The 18,311-nt window shown below is 52.1% G+C and overlaps 3 protein-coding genes across 6 annotated transcripts; all 3 read left to right on the top strand.

The window, feature by feature from the left end:
* Positions 1-1,821: 1,821 nt before the first annotated feature.
* HYAL2 (hyaluronidase 2) lies at positions 1,822-10,839 on the top strand. The gene is made up of 9 exons (XM_080934680.1): positions 1,822-2,297; positions 3,093-4,059; positions 4,488-4,577; positions 5,052-5,441; positions 7,841-7,851; positions 8,481-8,613; positions 9,091-10,014; positions 10,293-10,382; positions 10,510-10,839. The coding sequence occupies exons 2-9, from the start codon at positions 3,139-3,141 to the stop codon at positions 10,822-10,824; spliced, it is 2,874 nt and encodes a 957-aa protein (XP_080790806.1). The 5' UTR covers positions 1,822-2,297; positions 3,093-3,138; the 3' UTR covers positions 10,825-10,839.
* Positions 10,840-10,982: 143 nt separating this feature from the next.
* On the top strand, positions 10,983-15,201 carry NAA80 (N-alpha-acetyltransferase 80, NatH catalytic subunit). 4 transcript variants are annotated; one of them, XM_080934792.1, is made up of 2 exons: positions 10,983-12,210; positions 13,886-15,201. In XM_080934792.1, exon 2 carries the CDS (start codon positions 14,092-14,094, stop codon positions 15,034-15,036), a length of 945 nt encoding a protein of 314 aa, XP_080790918.1. In that variant the 5' UTR covers positions 10,983-12,210; positions 13,886-14,091; the 3' UTR covers positions 15,037-15,201. The 4 variants fall into 4 exon arrangements, with proteins under 4 accessions (XP_080790918.1, XP_080790919.1, XP_080790920.1 ...); XM_080934793.1 differs by having other exon boundaries at positions 13,975-15,201; XM_080934794.1 differs by having other exon boundaries at positions 14,005-15,201.
* Positions 15,202-15,904: 703 nt separating this feature from the next.
* Positions 15,905-17,780, top strand: HYAL3 (hyaluronidase 3; the record flags this gene model as incomplete). The annotated part of the gene is made up of 3 exons (XM_080934242.1): positions 15,905-16,801; positions 17,336-17,425; positions 17,529-17,780. 3 exons carry the CDS (start codon positions 15,905-15,907, stop codon positions 17,778-17,780), a joined length of 1,239 nt encoding a protein of 412 aa, XP_080790368.1.
* Positions 17,781-18,311: the final 531 nt, after the last annotated feature.

Consider the following 18,311-nt stretch of genomic DNA (forward strand, 5'->3'; position numbering starts at 1 on the left):
CCCCAAAGCTATGAACAATTGAAGAGTCAGGGCAGTGTTTCCCCACTCCATCCGCCTGGGCTTTGCTCACTTCCTGCTAGCAGCCTAAGGAAGTGTCCCTGCCCTGGACAGTCTCGCCTGGCCTTTGTTTTCCCGGTAGTCCCCACCCTTGGAGCTTCCTAGACTTTTAGACCTTGTGAAGTCAACACAGTGGTTCAGAGGTGCTGCTGGGTAGGACTACAGCCTAAATTATATACCCAGCTCCCATATGCCTTAATATTAGCAGAGGGACTCCGTAGCATTGGGGAGGTGAACCCCTTGGGTTGTGAGGGGTGATCAGTTTAGGTTGATTTGAGAACAGGTGTATTTTCCTGGGCCTTCAAAGAGGTCTTCCAGGAATTCCTATTGTGAGCTTCCTCTCCCACAGGGACACACCATTCTCCCACACCCCATATCACACAGCCACAGGCATCCACACATTGTCACGTTGTCTCTGTCACACTTCGGATACTTCCGCTCTCAATGGAAAAAAAACTGACTCAGCTTCTGGAAGAACCCACCACCTCCACTCCACCCGTTTTCCTCTCATACAGGATGGTTTCTTCTTTGGCACCTGCTCTAGGGGACCATTAGCTAAACAACCCAGAAAATTTTGTGACTCCCATAAATACGGCCAGCCACTTGGGCTCCCTCACACCCTACTGGATTTGAAGGTGGTGCGAAACTTCCAGAAAGATGAGCCCTTGATTCCTAGGCCCCTATCTTTCCTATCACCTGGCACAACTCGTGGGGATTAGATCCTACTCAGAGGAAGGATGCAAAGGGCAGCCAGCCACCAAGGGAAACAGGGTCAAGGGGCTCTCCTCTCACCCCCCCCACCCTAAATTTCTGGCCCTTTCCGCCCAGAGGGCAGCAGGAAGTGAAGAGAAAGGGCAGGGATGGGAGGCGGGAGTGGGTGGGAAGGAATGGGGTTTATCAAATCCCTAGCAGGCTGCCCCGGGCAGCAGCTGGCGCAAGGAACCTGGCTGGAGAGACTTTGCTCAGAAAGGAGGGAGGCCGCCGACCTATTTGGGCCGACGGACTCCCACTCAGGTGAGCCCAGAGTAGACCACACAGTAAGCTAGTCCGCGCTGCCACAAATGCGCTTACTTCTGGGGCGCTCCTTCCAGGCTTACGGACGGGAAAAGAGCTGGCGGCTAGAAGCAGGCTTTTGGAGAGTTGAGTCGTGCATTGGAGAGCAAATCTAAGAGGCGAGGGTACAGCTCTAAGCCTAGTCCCCACCGAAAGGGGATTGCAAGGCAGAAAGGTTCAGAATAGGAAATGGATGGAGGTACTAAGGAGACACTGAAGCCTACTTCCCACGAAGTCAGGCCCGAAACTTATGGGAATTGCACTTTATTTGGAGTTGAGTGGGTTCCCCTATGGACAACCATCCCACCTTCGCCTCGTTGCAGACTGGTATGGGGAGAATCCAGTGGATTGGCATACCCTGGCGTGGATCCGGTGAAAGTGGCTAGACCACTTTCCCCTTTGGTCTGACTGAACTTCAGTCCCTTTGGCAAAGCAGCGATCCAGCCCCCTGGTTACCAAGACAACCACTGCGTCTGCTTTGCCAAAGGAGGGCTCAAAGGCTGTACTAGGCCCCCTCCTCTAGAGAGACAAGGGGCGGGGCTTCCTTCTGACCGCAGACTAGCGGAGGGAACCTGGGCTCAGAGAAGGCGGGTCGCTAATGTTCCAAGAGATTCTGGATCCACTCGGGTCAAAATCTTTTACATAGACAAAGGGCTCACATTGCTGGAGTCCATATTCAGACAGGTGGGATTGAATCCGCAACTACCCCCGTCAAGGCTTCACCTATAAGTCTTTATTCGAAATGCCATTAGTACCACCACCCACTTATTCCGCGCGCCCGCCCCTTTAAGAAGCCAGCGGCAGAATGGATTGTTCCACTGAGGACAGATTATGGGGGTAATGTCTCAGGCTGGTTAGCTCTGGTGGCTAAGACTAGTAGGAATCCCCATTCCAGGAGGTATTAAATCTCAGATAGATGACTATGTTCCTCTACAGAAGATCTAAGGGTCTTCGAATTCGAAACGCAGCACTGGCAGAAAGGAAGGCGAACACACCCTCCCTGCGAGACCGCAAATCCTGCCATCCACTCACCTCCGAGGCAGGATTCTTAAAGGGCCCGCGGGCCTCAGGGCGGAGCCAACAGAGGCTCGAGCTGGGGCAGTGCTTGGGTGAAGGGCCGGAGCAGGCTTGGCTGGTACCAGGATGGCGGCGTCCCTGGCGTGGGTCCTGGTGGCGCCTGGTGCGAGGTGAGGGCGGGCGTTGCAGGCCTGATGACTTTCTCCCTGTGAGCTAGGCTCTGAATCTCTAGGGGCGCCCTGATAAGTGACCCAGGAACCCCACCCCCACCCGGCTAAACTCTGGCCCCACGTGCGGGGCGGGGGCGGGGTCCCGCACAAAGACCCGAGTGGAATACTCGCTACCCGGGATCCCTTGTGCTGGGAGGTGAGGGTGTGGGCCGGCCGCGAGTGCTCGCACAGATTTGTGGTGGCTGTGGTGGGAAGGGCAGATCGGCGAGCACCGCGATGGGAAGTTTGCTCCCCCTTTGTCCCCGGGGCGCACAGATACCAGTTCCTCTGCAGTGATCCTAACTGCTTCGCAGCTTCTGTATGCTGTTGTGCCCGTGTGCTGTCCCTTCTCAGACTCAATTCTGAGTTCCTAATAGGAGTGGGAGACTTGGGGTAGTGTAGGGTGGAGCTTGGGTTCAGGGTGTTCTAAAACCATTTACATGTTAGTAACTCTAGCAGTGAGTTGGTAGCTTAATCCATCCCTTTTTTAGAAGGAACACGGACCGAAAGGAGATTCTTGCCCAACCACAGGCAGCTCCCGGCTCTAGAAAGAACTCTGGTTTGCATCCCTAAGGTCTCTTGCCTGTCCTTCAGTATCCTGCTATCTCTCAAACCTGTTACAGCCTTAGCTGTATGTTCCGAGCAGGGACTTCGTGTGCCGCACAGTATGGGTTTGGGGAGTTTATTTGGGATTAAGGTACATACACATCTCTGGAATTCTCTGGACTGACTTGTTCTCTCCCATACTTTCTTCAGTTCCTGAGCTGCTACCAGGCAGGTGACACTTCCCGTAGCCCCCAGCATGCGGGCAGGACTGGGTCCCATCATCACACTGGCCCTGGTGCTGGAGGTAGCATGGGCCGCAGAGCTTAAGCCCACGGCTCCGCCTATCTTCACTGGCAGACCCTTTGTGGTAGCATGGAATGTGCCCACACAAGAATGTGCCCCGCGCCACAAAGTGCCGCTGGACCTTAGGGCCTTCGATGTGGAAGCTACACCGAATGAGGGTTTTCTCAACCAGAATATCACAACCTTCTACTATGACCGTCTAGGCCTGTATCCACGTTTCGATGCAGCTGGGATGTCTGTGCACGGCGGTGTGCCTCAGAACGGCAGCCTCTGTGCACACCTGCCCATGCTGAAGGAATCTGTGGAACGCTACATTCAGACCCAGGAGCCCGGGGGGCTGGCAGTCATTGACTGGGAGGAATGGCGGCCTGTATGGGTTCGAAACTGGCAGGAGAAAGATGTGTACCGACAGTTTTCACGCCAGCTGGTGGCCAGTCGACACCCTGACTGGCCATCAGACCGGATAATGAAGCAGGCACAGTATGAGTTTGAGTTCGCTGCTCGGCAGTTCATGTTGAACACACTCCGTTACGTCAAGGCGGTCAGGCCTCAGCACCTGTGGGGCTTCTACCTCTTTCCTGACTGCTATAATCATGATTATGTACAGAACTGGGAGAGCTACACAGGCCGCTGTCCCGACGTGGAGGTGGCACGAAACGACCAGCTGGCCTGGCTCTGGGCTGAGAGCACAGCGCTCTTTCCCTCTGTGTACCTGGATGAGACGCTGGCGTCCTCCGTACATAGCCGCAACTTTGTCAGTTTCCGTGTTCAGGAGGCCCTTCGTGTGGCTCACACCCACCATGCAAACCATGCCCTCCCGGTGTACGTCTTCACTCGTCCCACATACACCCGAGGACTCACGGGACTTAGCCAGGTACGTGTTCTTCCTGAAAGCCACTGCATCCTTGGCTTATCAGGGACCAGAGCTACTATTCTACATCCGTTTAATCTTGTGGGAGGGTGATCACCCCATTCTGTAGCTAAGACTGAGACCCAGAGATACTGAGAATTAGCCAAGAGCCTCTAGCAGGGCCATGGAAAGTGCACAGAACTAAGCCAGTCATCCTGATTTTGGAGTCAGAATGTGTGATCCTTGACTCTGTAGGGCTCATGTGTGGGCTCTTGACTTTGGAGACTAAGGTCCAAGGTAAGGATAGAAATGGGCAAAGCGCCCCCTGCCTGCCTAGAGGTGTATAGGGAAGAGACTGTCCTAAAGTCAGCAGTTTAGAGCAGGTCTGTTCTGAGTCTCCTGTGATGCTGTCTGGTGTCAGTCCTCCTCAGTAATCATCCCTTCCCACACAGATGGACCTCATCTCCACCATCGGTGAGAGTGCTGCCCTGGGCTCAGCTGGTGTCATCTTCTGGGGTGACTCAGTGTATGCTTCAAGTATGGTAAGGGAGCCCCGCCTAACCTGCCGGAGCTGCTGGGGATGTATAATTTGGCCTCCGCCCTCACCTGGGTGTACAAGCTGAGTATAGCTTGTCTGTCTCCTAAGCATAGAGGTTTTGTCCCTGGACCCAAGAGAGAAGAAGGGCACCCCCACCCTGTTCCCAGGAAGAGGAAATGCAGTCCTGAACAACTGGAGTTCCACCCTTCCTCATCTACCCAGCTGAGCTCCAGTCTGTCTCAATCCTGCTTCTCACTAGGGACAGGGGACTGTAAAGGCTCAGGAACTCTGTGTATATGATGCTTACATATGCATACAAATAAGTATGCCAGGCATGTGCCTCAATAGAGCCTAGTCTAGAGTTCCAACCCCACCACTACCAAAAGGAAGAGGTGCTATCACAATATAGGCAGTTTCTATCAGGGCAAAGGCAGCTAACTTCAGATGCTCACCTGTTAACCTTGTTCTCTTCCTCCAGGAGACCTGCCAGTACCTCAAGAATTACCTAACGCAGCTGCTGGTCCCCTACGTAGTCAATGTGTCCTGGGCCACCCAGTATTGCAGCTGGACCCAGTGCCATGGCCATGGGCGCTGTGTGCGCCGCAACCCCAGCGCCAATACCTTCCTGCACCTCAGTTCCAGCAGCTTCCGCCTAGTGCCTGGCCGTACACCCAGCGAACCCCAGCTTCGACCTGAAGGGGAGCTCAGTGAAGCAGACCTCAACTACCTGCAGACACACTTCCGCTGCCAGTGCTATCTAGGCTGGGGTGGTGAGCAATGCCAGTGGAACCGTAAACGAGCAACTGGAAATGCCAGCAGAGCCTGGGCTACACTCCACCTTATCAGTCTGCTGGGTTTGGTAGCTATGGCTCTCAACTGGACCTTATAAGGGATCTCCCCCCTGGATATTAGTCCAGCTGGCCTCCCGTGCAAGGATCTCCTTGGCATGAGGAGCCTGTTAAGGGGTAGGCAAATGAGTCTGGAGTGGGCAGTGCCCCAGGATGCCTAACAGAACATCCATACCACCTGTTGCCCCCCTGTTCTAAGGGGGAGAGAAACATCCCCTGAGATGCCCTCATCTTGCCAGAGAAGACGGAGAATACAGCTAGACCAAGGAAGGCCTGACTCTACTCCCTGTTCCTGGATAGTTTATAATTTTGGGGTCTCTTTTGTAAATTAAATATGAAACTACCCCTGTGCTTCTTGGCTGTTTTTGATTTTTTGTTGTTGTTGTGTTTTTTTTGTTTTTCTGCTTCTGGGTTAGTGTGTTTGAGAGTTCAGGGCTGTCCATGAGCTCAGCTCATTTAATCAGTATGCTGGAGAGCTACCAATTATGCTGGGGCAGGGCCCACTAGAGTAGGATTCATATTCTACCCTGAAACCTACTCCACTTTTTTTTTTTTTTTTTTGTTTTTTTGTTTGATTTATTGATTATATGTAAGTACACTGTAGCTGTCTTCAGACACACCAGAAGAGGGCATCAGATCTCATTACAGATGGTTGTGAGCCACCATGTGGTTGCTGGGAATTGAACTCAGGACCTCTGGAAGAGCAGTCAGTGCTCTTAACCACTGATCCATCTCTCCAGCCCCACCAACTCCACTTTATCTTGATAGAAATAGAGTTGGGGCCACTATTGTATGACTAATAGAGCTGGCCATGTAGCTGCTACCTGCCCCAGTACCCTAGGCAGGGCTGGCACCAGCTTCCTTACCTCAACTACACACACAGAAAGGGGACATGATCTTCCCCAGTGTTCCTACAGCCAAGCATTTCTGTTCCCTGCTTCTAAGGGCAGTGGACTTGTCCCTCTCCCCATCTGGGTCACAGCCTTTCCTTGGGTCTGGCAGGTAAGGAGGCTGGCAGGGAATTGAGATGTCAATCTTGAGCTTCAGTCTGTCAATATGTGAGTATGAGGTGGTATACTGTTGGGAACTATCCAAGTCTGGGGAGCAGGGTCATCTTCAAAGGTCAGCTTTAGAGCCAGACGTGTGTGTGTGTCTGTGTGTATTCTAAAATTATTTTAAAATTAGAAGATTCACAAGGCCCCTCTCCAAAACTAAATGTAAGACGGAATGGCTGAAGAGTACTACCTACAGTTGGCAGGCTAAACCAAGGCTTGTGTGAATTGTTCTGGCATTGGTGATGCAGCTGTCTTGAGTCTCCCATGCTTCTGTAAGTAGCTACCTATGTTCCTCCTGTACTGTGACCACCCCCCAAAAAACACTGATTCACCAGGCTAGACTTAGACAGAAGCATGTCTCTCCCCTGTTGTCAGAAGCCTATCAGGAAGGAACAGAAGTTTGTTCACACTTCATTAGAGAAAGTCACATGACACCAAGACCGGAGGGCTAGGGGAAGAGTCAGGGTAGGAAAGTGGACCACACCCATATGGTAGCCCCACTGTGAATGCCAGAGCTCAGTGGCCATTGAGTAAGGGGCTCAGTGACTCAGGATCAGACACAGCTGCAGGCCCAGACAACATTTTATCCTGGGCAGGGCCATGTCCTCCCCTTCTACTCTCCCAACTTTGGCAGGCAAGCCTGGGCCTGACCACCCAGCAGATCTCAGTAAGCAGCCTGTGATTCAGTGAAATACATGAACACACATGTTACTTATGCACGTACTCACTAATACACCCCTTCTCCTTTCCATGGTCATGCAAATACAAGGTCTCATGATCACCAAAGAGCAAGTTCTCATACATGATCCCAGGCACTAGTCCCACACTTGCTTATATAAAAACCCCTGGAAATTTGGGCAGTAGCCCAGTTACCAACTAGAGCCTCACAAAGACAAAATCCCTGACCTAAAATTTGCAGAGCCTGATAATACAACTCAACTTCATGAATACAGAACCTCCCAGAAACAGGGACAGTTTAACCATTAGGCATAGCAGGCACAGACAGGATTTAAGAATCCTATCTAGAAATCCAGAAAAGTTTTTGTTTGTTTGTTTCGCTTGTCTACTTGTGTGTGCGTTGTTGTTTGTGTGCATATATATGTGGTATAAAAGCAAATGGTTGGGGGCTGGAGAGATGGCTCAGTGGTTAAGAGCACTGACTACTCTTCTAGAGGTCCTGAGTTCAATTCCCAGCAACCACATGGTGGCTCACAACCATTTGTAATGAGATCTGATGCCTTCTTCTGGTGTGTCTGAAGACAGCTACAGTGTACTTACATATAATAAATAATAAAACAGGGATCTAAAAAAAAAAAAAAAAAGCCAATGGTCAATTCAGTGTGTTCCTCTATTGTTCTCCACAGTTTTTCCTAAGGTAGCATTTTACATTTATTTTTATGTCTGTGTGGGCATGTGTGTGCCGTGGAGCTTGGGTGGCAGTTGTAAGAGCTATAATGTGTGTGTCTCAGGGATTGAAATCAACTGATCAGACTTAGCTGCAGGTACTTTTACTGACCCTTCTTATATTTCAAAATGCCTCTTTGAAGGGATTAGTGACAGAACACTTGGCTAGCAGGCATGAGATCCTGCATCCTGTTCCCAGCCTAAAACAAACAAGCAAAAACAAACTGTTGGAGAAATGTTCCTATACACTGTATGAAGATGCATCTCTGACCTTTCTTGCCTGCCTAAGGCAAAAACAAACAAAAACCCAACTTGTTTTAATAAGGAGGGGTTCCACAAAGACAAAAGTGCCTAGGGCCTAAAATGTCACAGTGGAGAAAGTATAAGCAGGTAGTCCTCAGGGACCACACTGCAGGACCACACATTTGCTTGCCCAGTTCTGTGTGTACACAGCCCACACACAGACCTCCCCAAGTGTTGTCTGAGTAGGAGGGGCTGATGCTAGTCCAGCCCCAACCCCGCCCCATGCCAAAGCCAGCTGGGTGGGGTGACTCTCCAAAAGCTTAGAATTTCCCTGAGCAGCAGCAGCAGCAGCAACAGCAACAGCAGCAGCAGCAGCTTCTCTAAGCTGGTGCAACTAGGACCAGCTTGTGGGACAGAATCCAACCAAGCCATGCTTGGGTTTACACAGCATGCTCAGAAAGTTTGGAGAATGAAGCCCTTCAGTCCTGAGGTCAGCAGGGATGAGTGGGCAGCTGGAGGGTTTCCAGGGCTGGGCTGGTTTTGGCCACCCGAGCATCCCTTTTCCCAATGGCTGCCAGTTTTTCTGGTGGAAGAAACGGAACAGCGGAACAGCCTCCCTTGTTCACTAGGTCGACCTGGGACTGAGGGCCCAGCTCTCAGCTCCTCTTTCAGGACAGATGTCATGGTTCATCTGGCCCTTGGGAAAGTGGGTAAGGTCAGGCCAAGGCAAAGCTTGAGGGAAGAAGATGGTGGGTTCCTGGCCACAGAGGCAACTCATTTGTACCTTTCACGGCAATGTTCCTTTGCAAGCCTCTGTTCTGCTCTCTGACCTTGCTGAACCCTGCAGATCAATGTCCAACTGAAATCACAGCAGGGACAAAATTGGGATCAAGGGATGGGACCCAGCTACTTCAAGTGGGGGTCAGAAAGTTTGAGACATGCCTTGATCTCTGCCTCCCTTGGCCAGGTGTCCCCAGACCCGTTCCTTGCCACTGCAGTCCACCTGCTTCGAATCTATACTCTCTTCCTGACCTTGCTCGAGTTGGCCCAAGGCTCCCGAGGTTCTGTGGTATCCGACCGGCCGTTCGTCACTGTTTGGAATGGAGACACTCACTGGTGCCTGAAGGATCATGGAGTGGATGTGGATGTCAGTGTCTTCGATGTGGTTGCCAACAAGGAGCAGGATTTCGAAGGCCCTAACATGACTATATTCTACCGAGAGGAGTTGGGCACCTACCCCTACTATACACCCACCGGGGAACCCGTATATGGTGGTCTGCCCCAGAATGCCAGCCTGGTTACCCACCTTGCTCACACATTCCAAGACATTAAGGCTGCCATGCCTGAACCTGACTTCTCAGGACTGGCAGTTATAGATTGGGAGGCTTGGCGCCCACGATGGGCCTTCAACTGGGACAGCAAAGATATCTATCGGCAGCGCTCAGTGGAACTGGTCCGGGCAGAGCACCCTGACTGGCCAGAAACTTTAGTGGAGAAAGTAGCCCAAGACCAGTTCCAGGAAGCGGCACAGGCCTGGATGGCAGGCACCCTCCAACTGGGGCAAGTACTGCGTCCCCGTGGCCTCTGGGGCTACTATGGCTTCCCCGACTGCTACAACTTTGACTTTCTAAGTTCCAACTACACAGGCCAGTGCTCACTAAACATCCGTGATCAGAATGACCAGCTAGGGTGGTTGTGGAACCAAAGCTATGCCCTTTACCCCAGTATTTACTTGCCTGCAGCACTAAAGGGCACAGGGAAGTCACAGATGTATGTTCGACACCGTGTGCAAGAGGCGTTCCGTGTAGCTACAGTTTCCAGAGACCCCCATGTGCCCATAATGCCGTATGTCCAGATCTTCTATGAAATGACAGATTATCTTCTGCCCCTGGTGAGTCCTCCTTGACCTGGTGAGGCCTTCCTTGTTAGGTAATATGGTAATAGGTCCAACCACTGAGTCCCTTAGCTTCAGGGTATTACTTTCTTTGGGGAAAGTGGGGAAGGTTCTTGGGGCTTTGTCCAAATTGCCTCTGGCTACCAACACTAGAAGGGCCTCAGGTGAAGGTTAGAGATGATTCATCCCATCCAGTGATAGAGTGATCTGGTGATGTCACAGCAGTGCCCGCAGGAAGGACAGTAGGTCTCACAACTGTGCCATCTCCTTTCCAGGAGGAGCTGGAGCACAGCCTGGGGGAGAGCGCAGCCCAGGGAGCGGCAGGAGCAGTGCTCTGGATTAGCTCAGAAAATACAAGTACCAAGGTAAGTGGAGACCTGGGGGTAGGGTAGGGATGAGGAGAGACTGGCTTCCTCTCGCTACCCGTCTTCCTGGCTAAGCACCAGACAAGCACATGGCGATGCTGCCGCTTACACTCTCCTTCCCACGCAGGAGTCATGCCAGGCCATTAAAGCATATATGGATTCCACACTTGGGCCCTTCATCCTGAACGTGACCAGCGCAGCTCTTTTGTGCAGCAAAGCTCTGTGTTCCGGCCATGGTCGCTGTGTCCGCCATCCCAGTTATCCCGAGGCCCTCCTCACCCTCAACCCTGCCAGTTTCTCCATTGAAACACATGGTGGCAGACCCCTGAGCCTCAAGGGTACCCTCTCACCTAAGGATCGGGCACAGATGGCTATGGAATTCAAGTGTCGATGCTACCGTGGATGGAGAGGACGGTGGTGTGAGAAGCAGGGTATGCGGTGATTCGCTGCGCCAGACTGCACTTACTAAACACCTGACATACCCACGGCCTACCTAGGACTTCCTCAAATACAGTCACATGCCCACAAGTCACAGTCAGGAGTGCACTCGACCTCTGTCTTGGCCTCAATCACACAGGCACAGTCACGGGGATAGTCACATAGTGAATCAGAATTTAGGACAGGCACTATCAATTCCGTGACTATAAGGACCTAATCACAAGCAGGACGGATCATGGGCAGTTCCTCCAGAATCAATGAGTCAGCAGGCACAAAAGCTGACATTTGACATGTGTCAGCTCTGTCCCCAAGCCCTGTGCTAAGCAAGCACTAGAAATAGGCTTACTCATTCAGTCTTTACATTTGACATGCCCGGAAGATGAACACTTTTATTTACTTACTCTTTTGCTGTGCTGAAAATTGAACTTAGGACCTCACGCATACTAGGCAAGTGCTCTAACACTAAGCTATATTCCCAGCTACTGAGGGTGAGTATTTTCTGTCCAGTGTTGACCAGCAAGAAGAGACAAGCAAGGCCAGGCATTGATGATGCACACCTTTGGTCCCAGCACTTGGGAGTCAAGGCCAGCCTGGTCTACATATTGAGGTCTAGGACAGCCAGGACTACACAGAGAGACACAGTCTCAAAACAACCAGGAGAGCTGCATAATGAAATCTAGCTCCAAAGATAGAACCTTGCACACCTACTGTGTGTTGATGGTGGCCCTAGAGGATTAGGAAACACAATAGCATCGCTCTACTGGATCCCCGAATCTGCTAGTATTACTCAACCCAGCAAGCAAAGCTGTCTTATATTACTTAGCTGTTTAATTAGCTCCTGAAATAGGCAGGTCTCAGAACCCAGAAGACACTGGAAAGGCTCTATACACTTTCACCCAATTGTGTTGTCTGAAGACGTCTGCTTCCCGTGATCAGGAGGAAGTTCCACCTGCTCAGACCATTTCCACCGACTGGAGACGCTCCTAGAGCGGAAACAAAACGAAACTCCCATTTCTTTGAGGCTGGAGCTGGGAGAGGTGCAGGCGGAGCTGAACACAGGCAAGCGGCAAGGAGCCGGAGGCCGAGCCAAGAGGAGGCGGAGCCAACGAGAGGAAACTACCGGCCTAGTCGCCACCGGAAGGGAAGAAGCCAGGGACAGAATGGGCCTACACTAGTTCTGTTGTGACGCTAAGAACGGAGTGTCTAGGTGGTGACATTCCGGGCACCGAGAACTCAGGAGGAGGTGCGCTATCTCCTGCGAAGACTGCAGTGAGTCCTCCGTACTGCTGGGACCAGCGTAGGCAGACCGAGAAGTTTGGAGCCAGAAACAGCGAGTTACCCAACCGTGCACCGGCAGGACGCGGAGCATCCCGGAACTCGGCTTTAACATGTCAGTATCACCTTCACTTCTCACAGGCTGCCCGTTTATCCTCCCCGCGCCTATGGCCCCTAAGTTATTGTGTCGCTCCTCAAGTCTTCCCAGTGTTGGCCTTTCCCTCTTAGAACTTGCTGAGCCACACCCACCTATAATCAAGCTTTCAAAACCCCCACTCCCAAAAGATCCATGGCCTTTGTCCCACAGGGGGCAGATGCAGACCCTCCCTGAAAACCCGGAGCTTCGCTCCACCTACAGGGGTGGGGTCTGCAATGAAGGGGTTAAACCTGTCTGGGGAACTCTAGCGCTCTGAGCTAAGGGGCGGACCTTGAGGTTCCTCCTTCCAGACCTTAGAAGGTGTGGGAGCTGGGGAGGGGGTGCTGCGTCTGCTGAGCCAACTGAGGCAGGTAAGAGGCTTAAAGCCCGGGGTGTGGGATTTGTGTGAGGGGAGAGGGTTGTCCTCGGGCTCTGGGAAAATTGGGAAAGGGAGTCAGGATGCTGCTCTAAAGTAAATGAGTAAAGGAATGGAACCTGCGGCAAGAAACCACCCAACATAAGCCAGCAGATCCTAGAATAAGGTAGGTGTAAATGGTGTTTACAGCTGGAGCATTGTGGCCCATGCCTTTGATCCCAGCACTAGAGGCAGGGGCTAGTAGATCTCATGAGCTCGTGGCCAGAGTGGCCTACAAGTGAGTTCCAGGACAGTCAGGGCAGTTACACATAGAAACCCTGTCTTAAAAAAGCAAAAATAAACAGACAAAAAAACAAAAAAACAGTGGAGTTTCAGCATGGAGGCCCAGATCCCCAACCTAGTGGCCGTTGGACACCTGTAGATTTAGGAAGGAAGCCATGGTCCTTATCAGGATGACTATGAAACTCAGACATGAGGCAAGCAGACTTGCAAAAGCCACATTATGTGTGATGAGCCAATATTCATAGTGGTGCCATCAGAGCCTCATGCATAGGGAGGAACAGTTGGGTCCGAGTCCATGTCCTGAATTGGACAGAATTAGGGGAGCGGGAACCATAGGCTGTCCTGAGGAAGGGAGGCAGTAGAGGGAGGGAAAGCTGAGCCTGTTTGGGGTGAGTGTCCCAGGAGCCACTTGACCACAGGTGTGGCTCAGAGAGCTGGAGAGCTGGGGAGAGTGGGGTGTGTGGTAGGGACTCATGGGAGTGGTCTTCTGAAAAGGGAAACTCAGGTGGGGGGCAAGCTCAAGGTATGATGTCTGGTTTGCACTGTCCGCCAAGACTAGCGAGCTGGTCATGGGCTACTAGCAGGCTGAGGCGCTTAGGTCACTACTTTGAGGCAAACACAGGCTACATACTCTGGAGAAGGGGGAGGGGAGGAGCCCAAGCAAAACCAAAAGATGGTGAGCAAGTGGGCTCGGTTGGCTAGCCTGGCATATAGTGAGGATGATAAGAGATTTGTAGCCAGAGCTGGATTCTAGCCCAGCCTTCAGGACTTCACATTACTACCAGCTTCCCTCCAGTGTTAGAGCGGGACACCCAACTAGTCTCCACGAGGTCTCCTCACAAGTGTAGGGATGGGTCTCTTCCAGACTGCATGTGGGACAAGGTGAAGCACACAGTCCCCCAAAATCCAGGGTGCATGTCCTCCCCTCCACTCATCAGCCTTCCCCTGTCCCAACTGTGTCTTTCTGACACAGCCTGGCTTGGCTGTTATGCACAGGAGGTAAACCCTTATCTGAGGAGATGCCACTGCTTGGAAACTGTGGCCTTACCCTCCAGCCAGACACTAAGCCATCTGAAACCTAACAGGAAGTGACCTTGGCTTCCTGCCTGACACAGCTGAGCCTGGATCCTACCTGTAGGCAAGAGCTGACTCTGAGCCCTGGCCCAGTCAAGCTGACCCCTACCTTAGACCCTGTGCACCGGATGGAGCTGATCCTGAGTACCAGCCCAGCAAAGCTGACTCTAGATCCTGCATGCCAGCCAGAGTTGACCCTGAGATCCAACCTGACCAAGCTAACCCTGGATCCTGCACGCCAGCCAGAACTGTCGCTGAGTCCCAGGCTAGCTGAGCTGACCCTGGATTCCACATGCCACCCAGAGATGAGCCTCAGTCCTGGCCCAGCTGAGCTTACCCTGGATCCTCAACACCAGGCAAAGGAGATCCCAGTCCCCAAGCTGGCTGAATTGACCCTGGAGCCTGTACACTGCCGACCTGAGCTCATGAGTGCCTGTGCTGACCTCATCAATGACCAGTGGCCCCGCAGTCGTGCCTCCCGTCTCCACTCCCTGGGCCAGTCCTCAGATGCCTTCCCCCTCTGCCTGATGCTGCTGAGCCCTCAGCCCACACCTGGAGCAGCCCCTATTGTGGTGGGCCATGCCCGCTTATCACGGGTACTGGACCATCCCCACAGCCTCTTAGTGGAGACAGTGGTGGTAGCCCGGGCTCTGAGGGGCCGTGGCTTTGGTCGCCGCCTCATGGAGGGCTTGGAGGCCTTTGCCCGAGCCCGGGGTTTCCGACGGCTGCACCTCACCACTCACGACCAGCTGTACTTCTATGCCCATCTGGGCTACCAACTGGGTGAGCCTGTGCAGGGTTTGGTCTTCACCAACCGTCGGCTGCCCACCACAGTCCTACGTGCCTTCTCTAAGCCACCCTGTCCCCAGCCACCCTGCAAGGGGCCTATCCTAGCTGCCCAAGCTGTCCCAAAGAGCTCTAAGGAACTCCCGTTGCCACCACCTCCTCCCCTACCCCAGTCTCTGACCACCTCACCCCCTCCTTCACCTGAGCCCCTTCCTCAAAGCCAGCTAGAGACACGATATCGAGATCTGAAGGGGTGCCCTATATTCTGGATGGAAAAAGACATCTGATGGCCCTGTCTCTCTGGGACACTGGATGGCCCAGAACAGAGCCAGCCTCAGCCCATCGGCCATACTTCAGTCCCCTACCCCCTGGGGACAACCTTAGCCTGTGTATCTTTCCTGGGTACCAGTGGGCTAGGAGGTGGCTTTGGGGCTTTGGCTCAGAGCTGTCAGTGTGGCTAAATAAAGGCTTCCATTAGGTATGGCTGTGACAATTTATTGGTTAACCCTCATTCCCATATACCCTATATCTGACAGAAACCTTACTACCCAACTTGGCCCAGGAGCCATTGATGAGGTAATATCTGTCTTTTGTGCCTCCGCTCCCAGGCCCGGGGTAACTGTTCCATTCCCTTTCTACTCACTCACTACCACTCATGGAGCACTTCCGGTGTGTCAAGTGCTGTAGGCAATGAAGAATCTGTAGACAGGCAGGGGTGAAGAAAGGAGCAGGGCTCATGCTAGGAGCCTAGGTGCCCACACTTCCCTCAGGGATCTGGGAGAAAGGTGATGTTAGAGTCCTGAGTACTGAATATGAATTGAGCTAGGGAAGCAAGAACGGAGTGTTCCTGAGACAGAGACGGGCATTATGACACCCCATGAGTCTGCAAGGCCTCAGAGAGCATGATGGTGCCCTAACATAGATGGAGGACTCCGGAGGGGAACAGCCCGGGATGCTAAGGATATGGCTTTTCTGGGAGCCCCATGAGATACTTGGAGACCATATTTACACCCCACCTCCCAAGCTCTGCTCCATTTCCTGAGGCGAGCAAGGAGGAAAACTTTAATGGTTTTTCTTGTGCAAAAGGCAGCATGTCTTTGGCCATGGACTCTAAGCCCATCCCCCCTCTTTCCTGCAGGTTTCCATCTCTGTGGCATGATCATGCAGTTAGGCCTAACCCTGGTGGTGGGGTTAACCCTGTGCTTGGTGCACGGCCAGACTTTGCTGCAGGTTCCTGAGCATCCCTTTTCTGTGCTGTGGAATGTACCTTCAGCAAGATGTAAGGCCCACTTTGGTGTGCCTCTGCCTCTCGATGCTCTCGGCATCATTGCCAACCACGGCCAGCAATTTCATGGCCAAAACATCACCATCTTCTACAAGAACCAGTTTGGTCTTTATCCTTACTTTGGACCTAGAGACACAGTCCACAATGGGGGAATCCCTCAGGCTGTGTCCCTAGACCACCACTTGGCACAAGCTGCCCACCAGATCCTCCAAAGCCTAGGATCTAGCTTTGCTGGCTTGGCAGTGCTGGACTGGGAAGAATGGTACCCACTCTGGGCTGGGAACTGGGGCCCCCATCGACGAGTCTACCAGGCAGCCTCCCGGGCTTGGGCACAACAGATGTTCCCTGACTTGAACCCTCAGGAACAGCTCCACAAAGCCCAAACTGGCTTTGAGCAAGCTGCCCGTGCACTAATGGAATCCACACTGCAGCTGGGCCAGACACTTTGCCCGAATGGGCTCTGGGGCTTTTATCAATACCCAGCCTGTGGTAATGGCTGGCATAATATGGCTTCTAACTATACGGGCCACTGCCATGCAGCTGTCACTACCCGAAACACCCAGTTGCATTGGCTCTGGGCTGCCTCCAGGGCTCTCTTCCCTAGCATTTACCTCCCACCCAGATTGCCACCTGCCTACCGTCAGGCCTTTGTACGACACCGCCTGGAGGAGGCCTTCCGTGTAGCCCTTGCTGGGCACGCACATCCAATACCTGTTTTGGCTTATACCCGCCTTACACACCGGAGCTCTGGAAGATTCTTGTCTCTGGTAAGTAGAAGCTGAGGTCTAAGGATCTGAGTGCAGAAAAACAGCCCTGTCTTAGAAAGGTCTGAAGAGAAAACTTTTCCAAAGGAACTTGGGGGGAGTCATGATCTGTTTTTTTTTTTTTTTTTTTAAAGATCCTATCCTAGGCTAGGCAGTGGTAATGCACACCTTTAGTCCCAGTACAAGGGGAGACAGAAGCAGGCAGATCTCTCTGGGTTTGAGGCCAGTCTAGTCTACAGAGCAGGTTCCAGACCAGCTAGGACTGCTCAGAGAAGCCCTATCTTGAAAAATAAAATAATAATGAAAAGACCCTATCTTGGAGTAGGGAGGTATGGTTGTGTTATGGGAGATCTCAGGGGTACCTGGTCTAAGACAGTTATTCTTTGAATGGAAATCCTAAGAAACTACTTAGAGGCTCTGTTAAATGGGCTCTTACTCTAGAGGCAGAATCAAAGCAGTAAACGTGTGTCAATGGTAAAGTTAGGCCCTGATGGATCTGGCCAGTCAAGCTTTGGCTTAACAGCTCTCTGCCTGCAGGATGACCTGATACAGACTATTGGTGTGAGTGCTGCACTGGGAACCGCTGGAGTAGTGCTCTGGGGGGACCTGAGCTTCTCTAGCTCTGAGGTGAGCATTACCACTTCATCCTGCACATGCTGGAGCCCCAAGATAGGAGAGAAGCCATCCAAATCATAGAAAAGGAGCTTTGACCTATCTCCTCTCTATATAGGAAGAGTGCTGGCATCTCCATGACTACCTAGTGGGCACTTTAGGTCCCTATGTGATCAATGTGACCAAGGCTGCTGTGGCCTGCAGTCACCAGCGGTGCAATGCCCATGGTCGCTGTTCCCGGAAAGACCCAGGACAAACGGAAGCCTTCCTACATCTGCAGCCAGATGACAGTCTTGAAGCTTGGAAGTCCTTCAGATGCCGTTGTTACTCGGGCTGGGCTGGCCCTACCTGCCTGGAGCCTAAACCCTGAGCCCAAGGAAACAACATAGATTCAGGAGTTCCAGCTTTTGCTTCTTGACTCTGATGCCACTTTCCCAGTCCTAGAGGAATTCCCATTTATGCTTTGTTTAGCTTATAGAATTCTCCCAAATACATATCCCTCTTTCACCAACACACCTTCCATAAGAATTCCTGAGGAATAGATAGGGCCTTAAAAAAAAATATATATATATATACACGGGCTGGAGAGATGGTTCAGCGGTTAAGAGCACTGATTGTTCTTCCAGGGGTCCTGAGTTCAATTCCCAGTACCCACATAGTAACTCACAACCATCTGTAATGAGATCTGATGCCCTCTTCTGGTGTGTCTGAGGACAGCTACAGTGCACTTACATACATTAAATATTAAAAATAAAACCAATCAAACAAGCAAACCAGCCTCAGAGCCTTCTGAGATCATCTAACTTAAAGCAATAAAGAAGCTTCAGGGTCAGTTCCGGGGCATTTAAAGTTGCTAGCCTAGGGCTTTGTTCCTATACCCCAGTGTATCTATAAAGAGGTA

Source organism: Micromys minutus (genome assembly GCF_963924665.1).
Source record: "Micromys minutus genome assembly, chromosome: 21".
NCBI classification, from domain to species: Eukaryota; Metazoa; Chordata; class Mammalia; order Rodentia; family Muridae; genus Micromys; species Micromys minutus.

What these genes read in the sequence shown, in the direction of transcription:
- HYAL2 (XM_080934680.1), top strand. Translation starts at nt 3,139, where the DNA reads ATGCGGGCAGGACTGGGTCCCATCATCACACTGGCCCTGGTGCTGGAG. An exon ending in CAGATTATCTTCTGCCCCTG is followed by an intron (nt 10,015 to 10,292) that starts GTGAGTCCTCCT and finishes TCTCCTTTCCAG; the next exon opens with GAGGAGCTGGAGCACAGCCT. An exon ending in CAGAAAATACAAGTACCAAG is followed by an intron (nt 10,383 to 10,509) that starts GTAAGTGGAGAC and finishes CTTCCCACGCAG; the next exon opens with GAGTCATGCCAGGCCATTAA.